The 16,159-nt window shown below is 47.1% G+C and overlaps 2 protein-coding genes and 1 non-coding gene across 3 annotated transcripts; 2 read left to right on the forward strand and 1 right to left on the reverse strand.

Moving 5' to 3' along the window:
* The first annotated feature begins 536 nt into the window (after positions 1-536).
* LOC123105740 (uncharacterized) lies at positions 537-3,776 on the forward strand. The gene is made up of 7 exons (XM_044527861.1): positions 537-1,027; positions 1,833-2,054; positions 2,176-2,231; positions 2,323-2,401; positions 2,509-2,647; positions 2,995-3,108; positions 3,247-3,776. The coding sequence occupies exons 2-7, from the start codon at positions 1,882-1,884 to the stop codon at positions 3,436-3,438; spliced, it is 753 nt and encodes a 250-aa protein (XP_044383796.1). The 5' UTR covers positions 537-1,027; positions 1,833-1,881; the 3' UTR covers positions 3,439-3,776.
* LOC123101743 (L-type lectin-domain containing receptor kinase IV.2-like) lies at positions 3,507-12,450 on the reverse strand. Its single transcript, XM_044523056.1, has 5 exons — positions 12,365-12,450; positions 11,122-12,230; positions 9,926-10,717; positions 4,305-4,591; positions 3,507-3,527 (listed from the first exon to the last, which is right to left on the reverse strand). The coding sequence occupies exons 1-5, from the start codon at positions 12,448-12,450 to the stop codon at positions 3,507-3,509; spliced, it is 2,295 nt and encodes a 764-aa protein (XP_044378991.1).
* Positions 4,872-4,974, forward strand: LOC123109128 (U6 spliceosomal RNA). The gene has a single exon (XR_006452423.1). It is a non-coding gene; the product is annotated as a U6 spliceosomal RNA (small nuclear RNA).
* Positions 12,451-16,159: the final 3,709 nt, after the last annotated feature.

Consider the following 16,159-nt stretch of genomic DNA (forward strand, 5'->3'; position numbering starts at 1 on the left):
TCCACCGATTCCTCCTCTTGGCCGATTCGGCATCGAGTTTGGCGAGCTCCGCCGGCGTAAGCTCTGACCGCGGCTTCTTCGTAGCCTTCTTCTTTGCCGCTGGACGCGCGGCCATGGCCGGGTCGCTGGCCATGGAAGGGGGGATGGTTTTGGGCGAAATGGAGGGAATTTGACGGGTGTCCCCGACGGGCGGGCCAGGGGAGGACAAGGGCGTGCGTCCCATCAGTCTGCGCGTTGTCCGTTTCGACGCAAGACGGCCGAAATTCGGGCCAGAATGGGTCGAAAGCAGACCGATGCTCCCGCGCGTTGAGCCACCTTTTCTGTCCGTTAACCCCAAACAAACGTGAGCGGACGATTTGGGTTCGCGCGTTGGAGTTGCCCTTGTTAGATCAACTTATTAAAAAAAATCTGCGACACGAAAGGATGACCAAAATTTGGTAGGATGGCCAATCATTTTGGCTGGTGTGGGCACAAGTTACCGGGCCTGTGTGTCTTGGGCGACTGACTGCGGGTCCCACGAAGCGCCGGGTCCCGACGAAGCTGCGCCGTAGTACTCCCCTCCCGTCTGCCTCCAAGGTCCACCAGCACGGCAGTCGGCAGCGCACCCCGCCGCCCGCGTCCGGACGCCGCCAGCGCTCCCGTGTGTCAGCCTCCTTTCTCCCGCGCCCTCTCCTCCACCCAAACCTCCGCCACCTCGGCGCTCCACCAAACCGGTGACGGGGACGCGTCTCTCTCTCCCTCCCTCTCACACACATCCTGCTTCTTGAACCTTCAGCTTGGCCGACCTGGGCAGAGCAGAGCAGAGCTGCCGCCGGCCCCGTTTCTCTTCCAGATCTGAGTGAATAAGCGCTGCTCTCCTTGGATCTGCGAGGAGGGGGAGAGGGGTGGGCACGGCCGAGGCGGCGGTTCGCGCGCTGAGCAGGCGAGTGACCTGCAGGAGGAAGCATCGGCTGGCCCTGCTACGCCCACGCCGCCACTGGGAGGAGCTCGACCCCACCGGCGGTGCAAGGCCACCGCCCACACGGAGGTAAATATGCCACCTCGCTGCTCCTGTTGCCATACGCCAACAAGTAGTTTTGTGCCCATGCCTGCAAACTCGGTTAGCTTCCATGGTTGGTGTAATGTGTACAGATTTTATTTCATTTCTCTTACCGATGTCATTAGAGGGGATGCAAGTCTTTTTCCATGTGCTTAGATATCTAGACTGGATGATAACTGCTAATCAGACAACCTGGTAATATCACCTAGATAATCTGGCAATCTGCTAGTTGCAAAAACATGGTGACTGACTGACTGCTAAGGAACAATCAGGTAATATCACCTAGACAATCTGATACGTATCTTCTACAGTCTGATGGTTACAATAATATGGTAAGTCCTAACAGACTACCTGGTAATGTCACCCAGCTAATCTGCTAGTTTCATGAGCAACATATGGTGGTCATTGTTTGCTAAAAAACTTTGATAATAATCTGATAGCTGACATACTAGAACAGGATAACCATAATTCCGTATTTTTCTTGCCGAAAGGGGTCATGCTGAAGGTGGAATGGATCACAAATAACCTTCTATACAAAATGATAGTTTCAGATCAGCTCTATCATTTTAATTATTTTTGGCACACCAAAAAATATTCCACACATTGTAGTACTTGTGTTATTGTTGTGAAAAGTTTCAAGTATATATGTTTGATTTATTTGGTCGAAACAAAAGAGAGAATTTTAGATGAAGTGAAGATAGTGAGCAATACCTAGATGGAAGGGTGTAGGTGCATTAGGTTTCAGAAAATTCCATCTCTAAACAATATCTCAGCGTTACTGTTTTCCCCACAGGAAAATTATCTGTTCTGCTTAGTTGAACAAGTACGCGCCGGACAAGTAAATGGGAGTTCAGGCAGATCGAAGACCTCCGGGGGGTCTGGATGGCCTCTATGGGGTACAACTTGCGGGTCGGTCACCGTATAGTGATGATGAAGCTATCAAAACAAGCATTATGGATTCGTCAGCTATGGAGCAGCAGGGGGGTGTCGGCATGACTCGAAGTTTGAAGATCAAGTAAGGTTTCAGTTTTCGGTCCCATCATTATGTACACCATCCAGACAATTGTTAATTTGTTAGAATGGTGTCTAGTATGAAATAGTTGTGCATCACCTAATGCTTTGTCTTGTAATTGCAGGCAACTCTGGCGACAGAGACCCCCATGCCTGAAGCCTATTCACTGTAGTCTCTCATGTATGGTCAAGTAATCACACAATTCAGACAGTCAATATAATATCTCGTTTGTTAACTTAATTGCTAAAAATAAAAATTTTCTTTGAACCAGGTGATAAAAATGTAGCTGAAACTGTTGCTAATGTCGTCACTTCACTTCCTTTCATCTTTCTTGGACTGCAGACACCAAGGCAAGTACATCTACGAACAACTAGATTGCTTCTTCAAAGGTTGCCTCCTTATTGCATTTTCGATGCATAGCCATTTTTCAACTAACTGTCATGTGCCAGTTCTGCAGAAAGACCTTGAATACTACACTTTATGCTAACTCACTAATTGGAGTTGGAGTTGCATCTAGCTTGTATCATACTTCACGAGGAGAAATCAGAAAATACATGCGGTGGGCAGACTACACAATGATCGCCACCACAACACTGGTAAGTAAGACATGTTTATAGGGTAATGGGTACATCGGAATATATGTTACCTTCATCAATGCATATTAAGCAAGAAGAACTGTGAATTCAATGTAACCAAACTTGATGTGTTCATTCTGCTTAATAAGCTATCAGGCTATCAGCAGCATCCCAGTGTCTTGTAAAATTGTAATCAAATGAACTACTACTTGAATATTCCGAGATCTGCATGTGATAACCTTCTTTCTGTATGTATGTTTGCTACATCAGCACTTCTGTCAGTCTGATTTATAGATTATGCCTTGCATTTTTTAGCGTTATATTATGACTGCAACTTCTATATGAAGTATTTGATCTTCTTCACACAGTGCCTAACAAGAGCGCTTCGGGATGAACATCCAAGATTACTAATGGCGGCATCAACGTTGCTCCTGCCATTCCAGCCCTTGATGGTCACAGCCCTTCACACTGGGATGATGGAGGCAAGTATTTTTTCCCAAGCTCTCCTGCCATGTTACTTTTCAGAATAATAGACCATCCTAGGGAGGATTTATGTTCTTAACATATCCATCTATGGCCTTTCCCTTGAAATGACACACAAGAGTTCTCTTCTGCCACAGGTTTCATTTGCGAAACGAGCATCGACAGAACCAGAGCTCAAGACGGCACATAACCTCCACAGGATGTCGTCTCTGCTGGGTGGTGCGCTGTTCATCGCCGATGATGTCTTCCCGCAGACCCCCTACATCCATGCGGCATGGCATCTAGCCGCAGCGTTAGGCGTCTGCACATGCAACAAACTCCTTGAATGACGGCATAATGAGCTTATATGTTCTTGCATTGCCCCTCCAGCTGTCAACAAACTGTTGATAGCAATTCATCAACCTGTCGACATTTTCAACTGCACATTGCATAGGATCGGTTTACATTGAGCCGAAGAACATTGGAGAATTACTAGAGTATATTGCTCTCTCGGGGTTAGACGGCCTAAGGTATAAGTTTGTAACTGTATTTGTTGTATATGTATATTGTATGTCGTAATTGTTTTCCCACAAATACTGTGATTAGATGTAAAGATATTTTGTACTTATGTTCTATATTTGCTGTTGTAGTTTAGTAGAATGAAGACAATTTGGTTGTTGGCATTTTCCTTTCTGATCATTACCTTAAGTTGATATTTTTCCTCTGTTGACATTTCGAAGAAAAGAACATATTAGGTTAATAAAAAAACTTATCTTTGAAGACCATGTCAAGACTTGTGTTCAAGTCCCTCAGTCCCATAATATAAAGTGTTTTGTACACTAGTGCTATGTAAGAAATTTTGTGGAGTATCATCCGACTGAATTCCCAAGTCAGCGACGCACCTGTTTAGAAGGAATACAAATGGAGCTCTGTGCCATGCATGTGATCGAGTTCGACCATGCTGCCCTGCCCCGAGAGTGGTGTGGATGCTTTGCTTGCAGATTTGAGACAGCTCAGCATACGTGCGTGATGTTTTCATTCGTGTCGTCGCAGTGCATGGAACATTGCATGCTGGAACTCTCGTCTTTCTTCCTCGCCGTCCCAAGACGACGGCGGCGCGGCCAAGGTAAGAGGCGAGAGCAGGCTGGGTCGATAGCCCCCGGTAATGTTCCACTTGCAGTTCCATGGCGTTGGCGGCAGCTGGAGTCGAAGGTACCCAAAACCGTGAGATGAACGCCGGCGCCTCGGCGAGGTCGAGGGCGAAGCAGAGGAGGCCGTTGCAGACGTTGGAGAGGCTGTAGCCGCCGGGGATGGTGATGCGGTGCGGCATGGGCTTGGGCGTCGACGACGAGGAGACGATGGAGAAGCTGGCCTCGTGGGGCCTGCCGTGCTCCCGGATCTCCATGACCATCAGGGCCTCGGACGCGGCGGAGACGTTGTTGGCCACGGCCTCGGCGTGGAGGCTGCGGAAAGTGGCCTCGGCGGCGACGCTGCGCCACGTCCCTGGTCGGCAGCTTGAGCAGGACCTCCCAGACCATCTCTGCTGATTCCGGCGGCGGAGTAGGCCCCCTCATCGTCGGTAGATCGAAACCAAGATCGATCGGCTGCTAATGTCTTTTTTTTTTAAGACGGTGTGATTTAAATAGCTGGGCTGTCTACTAAACTGGGCCGCGTAAGTGGATGCAGCCCGCGCGAGGCTGGTGCTGGGACAGATGTTTAGTACCACCTCGGCTAGCGAGTGTGGTTTCGACCAGCTTATAAACCCGCTCGCCGCAGCTGACTCGTCCCTTCGGGGACATCCGATAAAATTGGAACGATACAGAGAAGATTAGCATGGCCCCTGCGCAAGGATGACACGCACAAATGGAGAAATGGTCCAAATTTTTTTGAGATTTCGCGCGCAGCTCCTTTTTCTTCTCAGACGTGCCCCTGGAGACTTACTTGCGCACCTTTGTTTCTTTGCGCACGCTTGCAACTAGGTCCCTCCTGGTTGCTTTTTACCACGAAAGTATCAAGTCCTCTTGCAGCTTCACTTCAGAACTGGCCCTCCAACTTTTCTCTAAATACAATACAGTCTGCCTCTTGGCAATTCACCTGGTCATTTTCTTGTAACTCCTTTGAATCATTATGTTCCCGTAAATTAGAACCAAAACTAAAGACTGGATGTGACAATATTCTCTGGTGTAGTTTGTATGTACGTCCTGGAAAGTGTAAACCGTAGTTCATTTTTTGTAAACTAACTCACACCTCGATTATGCAACTCGTCGTCGGTGTTCTAAAAGTGTTTCTAAAAACCCTACATTTTTTCATAAATACCCTAGCATCCTTTATGATATGAAATTCACGAAAAAACTTGTGTACTATATATAAAAAAGCATGTGTATGGATCATTTTTGTGCTGCTAACTTTGATTTTCTGATCATTCATTGGCAAACTTTGGTAGAATTCATGCCGAACTATATGGTATGGCTTTGTTATGGACCAAAGGACATTTTGGACGCGGTCATGCGTGATTGTACACCTGGTTGAGTAATACTGGAATTATTTCGCAAAAAAGAAGATCATATGCAAAAAATGGACACCAGACAAAAAAAAAACCCGATAATGATCAAGCCTAGTTTCCCCATGTTATTACGTGTGAGCCGCACAGACGACCCTAGCAACCTCCACTTATTCCTTAAAAAATCATGATGCTTGCAGAAGAACACCTTTTAAAATTCACAACCTGGAAATCTCACCATACAAATACCTGATACGGCATGTATGTACTATATGTATCATGATTCAAATTCAAATTTGACTTATAGATCAGGAAACAAAAATATAAATCTCATGGGATAGTATAGTGGGAAGAATCTGCATTTCCAATTTAAGTTTGCACTTCAGACATTTCCATCATCTACCTAACAAACATCATTGCCCTAGATGTAACTAAAAACCATTCTCATCCTTTGTCCGATGATTCCTCGAGCCATAAATTGACCACATAATTGTGCTAAGAGCTCTTCTAGGATGCTCCAACTTAGGTAGGTTAGAGTGTAATTATCTTAAACGTTCGTTGATGAACTTAGCTAGGTAAGAGAGTATTTAATCCTCAACGTTCCTTGATGAACTTAGCTAGGTATAAGAGAGTATTTAATCTTAAGCGTATGTTAATGAACTTAGTTGGGTAAGACAATATTAATTTTAGACGTATGTTGATCAACGGTAATCAAGGAAAATAAATAAACCGTCGAACAATGACAGTTTTTTTTACTTGTTCTAGCTAAGGCAACGATGTTTGTTAGGGTGGCGATGGGAAAATACGCCAAGTATTCGGGCTATATTGGCGGTAACCAATCCATGGACTCGGTTGCCGAAAGGTGCCATTAGAATCAACGTAGATGGTGGCTGTTGTGGGCTAGTGAAACATTTGTATTGGAGTTGTGGTGAGCGACTCATCACATCTTGGCGGGGTTTGGTGTATCCAACAATTGACATGTTTGGTAATACTGCAATAGAGATGACTCTTTTATCGATAGATGTATACCATAGGTTTGATTCATGGAAACATTCCTATGAACTATTATGTGGTCAAACTAATATCGGCCAAGGACATGCTCCTACGTTTTTAGAATGTGTGGGAGCCTTGCCAACCTGTAGATGGTGGCTGTTCTGGGCTAGTGAAACATTTGTATTGGAGTTGTGGTGAGCGATTCATCACATCTTGATGGGGTTTGGTGTATCCAACAATTGACATGTTTGGTAATACTGCAATAGAGATGACTCTTTGATCGGTACATGTATACCATAGGTTTGATTCATGGAAACATTCCTATGAACTATTATGTGGTCAAACTAATATCGGCCAAGGACATGCTCCTACATTTTAGAATGTCTGGGAGCCTTGCCAACTTTCACCGAAAAACCTTGATTTTCTACGGCACGGTGATCTTCCAGAGAGATATCCAAGCACTCTCCTCCTTATGTTGTCAAACGAACCACTCTGCCCTTCCAACAAGTTTTGCTTCAGGGTCTTTTTTTTTGTTGGAACATGTGACCGAACGGATTAGTTTTGGGTGCTAGGATTGAGTTGGGCCAAAATCGTATATGGGTTGGACTAGAGTAGGGTATTAAAAAGGTGCATGAAAACTATTGCTCCATTTCCATGGTGTTTCATCTGGAAAGACGGTTCCACTTTGGTTTTTGGGAGATATTTTTATTTGTGATTTCATTCCAAAAATTCCCCTTTCCATCTATTATTGATCTAATTCTTTTTTTAAATGACCAAAATATACATGGGACGTCAGCTGGTGGGTGCGTCCGGCCAACGAATCATTCACTAGGAGTGGTTCGATCGAGCGAACGAAAACGTTTGCAAGGAGAACCACTCCACGGCGAACCAGCCCAGACACGCCCCTTTCGCTTCTTTGTTGGGCCCGCTAAAAGCAACATTTGATAGAACTTTTTTTATTGCAGAAACATTGACACTATAAACACCTACTGGAAATTGCCACGGTAGCCTACCAATGAAAATACCTACATGGAAAAAAGACCATACTAAATCTAAAAAAATAAGAAACATACAAAAACAAATATTCTGGACCAAAATGCAGATAAAGAAGATGATGCACAACAAATTTGCATATTAATTAAAAAAAGACGTACAAGGAATTTTCCATGCTTTATATTTTCATTTTAAAAACATAGAAATCATTAGGGCTGGAATTCGAGCCAAGTCGAGCCAGCTCGGCTCGACTCGCTAAAGCTCGTTTTGTTAACGAGCTAGCCCGACTCGACTCGTTATTATAACGAACTCAAACCCAAGATTGGCTCGACTCGTACAACTCGCGAGCTGGCTCGTTTAGCTTGTTAAACTCGTTAAAGATATGAACATTAAACCTCAAATATGAAAAAATAATTATGTATATATTCTAAACATATACATACCAAACAATTGTAATTTTCTTGTAACACATGAGTCTCTTGGGACGCTGGGCTTCAATGGCTGGGCCTTGCGTTGTGCGCCTATGACGCATGGTGAGTGACTGATTTTTTTTGGATTGGGAGTGGCTGATCTTTTATACCGAGCCTAACGACTTACATGGGTACTCGTGAGATTGACTTGTTTAACTCGGTCTATAAACGATCTTAAACCAAAGCTCAGCTCGACTCGTGATTCTTCGAGTTCGAGTCAATTCGAGCCAAGTCACGAGCTATTCGTTTAGCTCGCGAGCTTCGAGCTTTTTTTTCAGCCATCATACACATGAAATTTTCATGATAAAAATAAAAATAAAACTGCCATGCTCTTAGTAATAAAATTGACATGTTATTAAAAACAAAATTGTCATGCTCGAGTATGCAGGCCGGCCGTTTGTTCCACACACACGCCGTTTGTTATAGGCGTAGTCAAGGTCCGGCAACGTTCATACGGGCCCGGCGTCTTTGTCGATCAGATGAAATGTGGGACTTCTCCTAAAAATGTGAGACATGGTGTCGTCCAAAGGTCTGGTTGCTCCTTCGATCTAGGTGGAGTCTTCGAGGCATTTCCATAGCCCCGCGTCGCGCGAGAGAAGAAGGCGTTGGTCGACATGAGAAGGAGACATGGAACAAACTGCTGCTTGAGCTGATCTAACGCCATATCGTGTTGATTTTCCTAGGTCTCATAGTTTTCCCAAAGCTAAACAGGAGTTTTCTTTTCTTCCGGGAAGATGCCAAATAGGAGGATGAAACAATGTTGTAACTGCATGAAACATTGAGCCTTTGCCCCCACCATTTGTCGGCATAGTAGAGCCTCCTCAACTGGGGAACAATTTGCCTGAGTCTTTCCCCCTCCATGTGTGATTGGCTGGCCGGGCAGAGTAGCTACATTACCTGCGTACGTATGTCATGTGGAACAAACGGCCGGCCTGCATAGCATAATCATTAGCGTTCAGTCAATTACCCGGTATTCCTGGTCTTCATAGTACTACTTTGAATTTACATGTCCCTATCCTGTTCAGCAAGTGTCTTACCGAGATCTGTATTCACCTTTAAGCATATTGTATTGCACATGAAGAACTGTCTGGCCAGACGCTCTCTTAAAGGCATGGTTTAAGTTGGCCATCCGTTAGTCCTTGGATCGAACCTCACATGCATAATGCATGTCTCTATCCAACAGATCAAGAGTCAACAGTCAAAACTAAAACTTCCTTTTTGATAATCATACTTCACGCGATCGTTCTGCTGGCAACAAATGTCAGGCTGCGGCAAGCATCGACGAGCAAAACTGCCAAGAGCAGCACGACAGAACTGATACTTGTACACCTACCAAACACGGCCCTCTAAACTTCACTAAAACGCACCCGCAAAAAAAAAACTTCACTAAAACGGACTAAGGGAGCAACTCTCCAAAAAATATCACTATTGCCCCGATACATCAACATAAACTAAGCGCTTGATGATGTTTATCATATGTAGTTTTTTGGACATCAAACTTTGACTTTCCAGGCCGTGTACAGCAAAGGCAACTATACACGTTGTCAATATGAGTGCCTATATCTGATTCGATTGTTCTATATTTAAGTCGATGGTGATGGCCATCTAATCTGATATACAGTATATATTTATTTCATACATATGACTCATGGCATTAACTTACACATAACAAATACTCAAGCTTCTTAAATTAAGCAAAATCACATCAACATTAAATGCAACAAGTGAATTTTCATTTTTACTATATATGCTCCTTAGCATTTCCTCATGGACCAGAGGCACTGCCTGCCATCACGTAGACAGAGTGTTGGAGTTGAAATGCGGCATGTCCTCCGGTAGCGCTTGCCGTACTATTGTCGAGATTACTCATCATCCATGTACCCGTGCTACCACCATCATCGGAGGGTACTGGACGTCCCTCTTCCTGAGGTGGCCACGCAAATCTTGGCTTCTGAGGAGGCACCTGTGGTGGCGGTACCGACTTGGCGATGACCCGCACCACATCAGGCATGGTTGGACGGTCTGACGGGTTCGGGTTGCTGCAGGCCAGGCCTAGGAGCAGCAGGCGTTCCGCATCGTCAGTAGTATCTAGCTGCTCCTCGGTGTCAAGAGTTGAACCGTCGGTCAACATGGCATCCACACACTCCAGTAGCCTCCCCTCACGGTGAAGGCGCCACACCCTATCTGTGATATGTATGTCGTCATCATCCACCACCTCGTGATCAGCCAATGCCCGCAGCCCATTGACAATCTCGAGGATGAGCACCCCAAGCGCATAGATATCAGTCTGCCGCGTCGCCTTGCGGCTAACCGGGTACTCTGGCGCGATGTAGCCCCAGGTGCCACCCACGCCGGTGACGGAATTCCTGTCGATGGAGACGGTGCAGGCCAGGCCGAAGTCACCAAGACGGGCCTGAAAGCTCGAGTCCAGCATGATGTTGCTCGCCTTGATGTCACGGTGGAGCACCATGGGCTCGTACTCGTGGTGGACATAGTGCAGGCCGGTGGCTACGCCCTTGATGATCTCATAGCGGGTTGCCCATTGCCAGATGGCGCCATCGGTGTTCTGCTGTCTGGTGCCGCTGCCTCCTCTATGGAAGAGATGCTGGTCTAGGCTACCATTTGCCATGAACTCGAACACAAGCAGCGGCACTCCTTTGTTGTATGACCACCCTGAAATTAGTTTATGTGCAGAGTTATGAAATTGGTGTTTTTCTACAAGTGCATAGCTAGAAGTTTAGAATGGGTCTGTAACCGATGGATCCCCGTTGCTAAGCCAGTCACATCTGACCTCTAACCACAATTAGTTATCCTCAACTCCATATAGGACCCTACAGGCAATATAGGACAATATATGACCACCCATGCAATACATGACTCCATATAGGACCCTACAGGAAATTATCTGAAAATATTTAGGTGATGTACGTATATCCACCACCACCAATACAAAATTTCAAATCCAAATAAAAACAGAGCATAATAAACAAAACAAAGACCAAACCAACAGCGAGAGTAGCAATGAGCTAAATTCACAGCCCAACGCAGATTAAATGTACTGTTTGGATGATGCTCACCGATGAGGGGGACGATGTTCTTGTGGCGCAACCGGTTGATGATGCTGACCTCGGCGAGGAAATCGTCGTAGCGGCAATTCTGCACATCGCGCGTAAACCTCTTGATGGCCACGTCCATGGGCCGCTCCATCTTGGAAGCGGCGGCGGGGAGCGTGCACCTGTACACAGTGCCAAAACCTCCTCTGCCGAGCTTCATGTCCTCATGGAATTTGCGGGTGGCCTTGTTGATGTCTGCGAAGTCGATCTTCAATGGGACCCCTGGGAGTCGCTCCATAGACTTGGCGAGCTGGTCCAGGTCCTTGTGCCACCGCCGGTACCTCGAGTTCAAGTAGCACGCCACGGCGGCGGCCATTGCGGCGGCAGTGGCTATGGACCCGGGGACGGATGACAGGATGGTTACCTTCCTCGACTGGGTGCCTCCTTTGTCGTGGTAGTGGGGAGGGAGGCCTTCAACCGTTGCCCTACATGTGATGCCTCGGGGCTGAAGCAATTGTGCAGCCGTGGAGACGAGGCCGAAACTAGCATACGGGAAATCGATGCTGATGTTCTGTTGCATCTCGACTATGTTGTAATCAGGCTTTGGCTTGCCTTCAACGTCCACGTAGACCGAGAAACTGCGCCCCACGCGGTTGTAGTCGATCCACACTGAATAGTTAGAGATGGCATCTGCCACCTCCTGATGGATGATGATTTCCACTACCATGGCGCGACCATTGTACCTTGCGGTCGTGAGGTTAGCCAGCACGCCCATCCCGACTGAGACGGAGCTGCCGGAGAAGGAGGCGCTTCGGGTTACAGATTTGGGGTCGACGAAGCCGATGTCTCTGGCCACCAGTTGCTTCGCTAAGGAGCTATTTGCCCCGTTGTATTCGAGATCAATTAGGGCCCAATGGGGGAGGATGAGGAAGGCGATGCCGCTATGCCTCTGGTCCGGTAGCGGCTGATAGACGACGGTGACGCTGAAGGACGCCTCGTCGGTCCCCAGTTGGTCCTGGCGAACTCGGGACAAAGGAATCCAGAATCCGAAGGTGGACAACACTACGGTGTTGTTCACATCGGAGCGGCCAGCTGGTAACGGAGGAGGCTGAGGCCAACCGTATTGTTCACATCTGGGTGGGACCAGTTACCGAAAAATAAGCTGAGGACTCGGCCGGATGCTTTGTCCATCAGATGAAAACTGGAAAGGGCGTGGTCCATGGTGTAGTGGCTCCTCCGATCCTTGTCGGAATCGGGGCTTTTGCACTGCTGCGCCTTGGCCTCGGACAAGGACGACAGGGTCAACAGGAGGAGAAGACATGGGACAAGCTGCTTCGGCTGATCTAACGCCATTGTATGCTTCCCCCACTTTTGCTAGCTAGCCCTCTGCCTCACCTTAGTCGGTAATAGCTTGCTTTATATACTAGTAATCCAGTGAGTGAGCTTACGTGTGCAGATTTCACAATCTATTAACATCGATGCACCCTATATATTCAGAGCCTGTGATTGTAGGAATTTTGCTAGTAGGCCTTTGGCCCAAATCCCAACTAAAATTCTGAAATTCTCTTGGCCCATTCATGCACACATGTGAATGGAATGAGTGAAACTAAAGTTTAGTCCCACCATGTAAGTTGAGTGAGAGTTGCATCTCTTTATAAGGTGAGTTCTTCTACCATTTGTATGAGCATGAGAAAAGGAGACCTACACGCGCGCTCCTCCTCCTCGCTCGCCACACCGCGCCAAGGACAGAGCTATGCACATTGTCTAATCTCATTAATTAATAATTAACGGACACGTTAATTACTGAACCGTGGGGTTTACTCCCACGACCTATCCGGCCCGCACTATATAGTCACGCAGACGTTTACCCTAGCCGCCGCCGTATCGTATGGTTTCGCACCACCGTTTCAGATCATTGCGCCGCCAACCGAGTCTTCTCAATCCCTCCTTTCGGCGTGCACCGCGAGAAGGGACAACAGGCCTCCGGAACCCTGCCTCTCGTGATCCTGATGATCAGGTTTTGGGGGAGCGCACTCGTGGGACTGCTTGCATCGACGACTTCGCCAACGACGACTTCTTCCTCGACCTCGGCAACCTCATCCTCAACGACATGGGCGACAACGTCAACGTCGGCGGTGCTGTTCCCGCTGCACCGTATGTGATTCTATTCTTCTTTTTCAAGATAGTGGTAGAATTCATTGAAAGGACATGCGGTGCCCCATGTGTGGTTTTGATAATTGATGACATTCTCTATGGACTAATGGTTGCATTGAGTTATATTTGAAGGATTTGTTCATAGGCATTTCTTGAAGTCCATGTGTTGGTTTCAAGGAGTTTATGAGTTGACCAAGGTGCTATTAAGGAATTATCCAAAGATTGGTCATGTGAGTATTGAGTTTATTGCAAGCATGTCTTGAAGAAGAAGATTGTGTGATCATTCATATTTACCTTCAAGACATCATCCAAATGAAGAGGGTTGGAAAGAGTCAAGGTTGATCAAGACTAAGTATAGAGAGTGACTCAAGTTGATCATCACACAAAGCGTATACACCGAGTGGGATCAAGTGATCTCACAGTTTGATAAGCATTGTCCATTACGCCTTGTGTACTAACCCATGGTCTTTGTGAGAGTTCTATGTGGGGTTATGTTTGATTCCATGGGCTTGCGTCAAGAGAAAGATCACATACAACCCATGGAGGATGACATCAAATCAAGGTTGTATTGTGCAAGATCAAGTGGAGCATCACAAAGAGATCAAGTGCTTAAAGCCTGTCGTCCATTGTGATGTCAATGGACTTGTGAAGATGTGCCAAAGAGTGGCTCACCCATAGTGGGCTCACCCATAGTGGGCTCATCCATAGTGGAGTATGGGGGAGCAATCAACTGGTTTTCATCAAGCCAACGCAATCAAGAAAGGTGGTCCAACTTGAAGGAGTCAAGATCATCATCATCTAGCTCAAGTGGACTATGTGCAAGGCAAAGGTTCGCCCTTGATAGGTTTTCTATTTTACCGGTCTCATGGTGGTAGTTGGGAGACGGGGTTATAGGATCGATTGTCGTACTATCAAGGGAGCTCTCGATGAGTAGCTTGATCATATCGTTCGTAGAGAGCTCAAACCATTGCACACCCTTAATGTATTCGGAGGTGTGTCTGTTACCATACATCCATTGCCGGTTCATCTGCGTGCATTATATATAATTATATGTGTCAAAAGTAAGAAAATCAGACAAGTATCTATCTAAAGTAAGAAAATGTGACAAGTATCTATCTAAAGTAAGAAAATAAGACAAGTATTTATCTAAAGTAAAAAAATCAGAAAGAAGATAAGAACAAGAGGCTCACCACAGTGGTGCCGGCGACGAGATCGGCGTGGGCGATCGACGGCGGTGAAAACGGGGGCGGGGCATGACGGACCGCTAAATCTAGACAAATCTCGGGAAAATGGAGCTCCGATGTCGAGCTTCGAGAGGAGAAAGCTTAACTAGCGTGGCTCGGGCATTTCATCGAACACCTCACGTGCATAGGAGGTGAGCTAGAGCACCCAAATGCCCTTCCCTCGCCGACCAAAAAAACAAAGCAGTGTGGACTGCTCTGCTCGCCGGCGAGGGGGTATATATAGGCAACTCATTGGTCCCGGTTCGTGACTGGAACCGAGACTAAAGGCCCTCCCTTCTGTCCCGGTTCTAGTCAAGAACCGGGACCAATGGCTGTGGGCCAGGAGCGAGGCCCATTGGTCCCAGTTCGTGCCTAGAACCGGAACAAATGGATCCATACGAACCGGGACCCATGCCCACAAGGCCCCGGCTGCCCCCCTGGGCTCATGAATCGGGACTAATGCCTCCCATGAATCCCGGTTCGTGAAGAATCGGGACTAATGGGCTGACCAGACCCGAACCAAATCCCTGTTTTCTACTAGTGGGTGCTTTAAATTACTTCTTATCATGAAGCATATGTATTCATATACCACCATTCTACATGCCCTTAGTCCTTGGATCAAACCTCACATGCATAATGCATGTCTCTATCCAACAGGTCAAGAGTCAACAGTCAAAACTAAAACTTCCTTTTTGATAATTATACTTCACGCCATCGTTCTGCTGGCAGCAAATGTCAGGCTGCGGCAAGCATCGACGAGCAAGTCTGTTAACAGCAACACGACAGAATGGCAGTCCTACACCTAGAAAACACGGCCCTCTAAACTGTTGGGTTTCGTAGTAATTTCAAAAAATTTCCTACGCTCACGCAAGATCATGTGATGCATAGCAACGAGATGGGAGAGTGTTGTCTACGTACCCACGCAGACCGACTGCGGAAGCGTTGACGCAACGTAGAGGAAGTAGTCGTACGTCTTCACGATCCAACCGATCAAGCACCGAAACTATGGCACCTCCGAGTTCGAGCACACGTTCAGCTCGATGACGATCCCCGGACTCCGATCCAGCAAAGTGTCGAGGAAGAGTTCCGTCAGCACGACGGCGTGGTGACGATCTTGATGTACTACAGCAGCAGGGCTTCGCCTAAACTCTGCTACAGTATTATCGAGAACTATGGTGGCTGGGGGCAGCGCACACGGCTAAGGAATAGATCACGTGGATCAACTTGTGTGTTCTAGGGTGCCTCTGCCTCAGTATATAAAGGACTAGAGGGGGGAGGCTGGCCGGCCAAGGTGTGGCGCGCCAGGAGAGTCCTACTCCCTCTGGGAGTAGGATTCCCCCCCAATCCTAGTTGGAATAGGATTCGCGGAGGGGGAAAAGAGAGAGAGGGGGCCGGCCACCTCTCCTAGTCCTAATAGGACCAGGGGAAGGGGGAGGCGCGCAGCCCATGTAGGGCTGCCTCTTCTCCTTTCCACTAAGGCCCATCATGGCCCATTTAGCTCCCGGGGGGTTCCGGTAACCTTCCCGGTACTCCGGTAAAATCCCGATTTCACCCGGAACACTTCCGATATCCAAACATAGGCTTCCAATATATCAATCTTTACGTCTCGACCATTTCGAGACTCCTCGTCATGTCCGTGATCACATCCGGCACTCCGAACAACCTTCGGTACATCAAAATGCATA

This window comes from Triticum aestivum, chromosome 5A (assembly GCF_018294505.1).
Source record: "Triticum aestivum cultivar Chinese Spring chromosome 5A, IWGSC CS RefSeq v2.1, whole genome shotgun sequence".
Lineage (NCBI taxonomy): Eukaryota > Viridiplantae > Streptophyta > Magnoliopsida > Poales > Poaceae > Triticum > Triticum aestivum.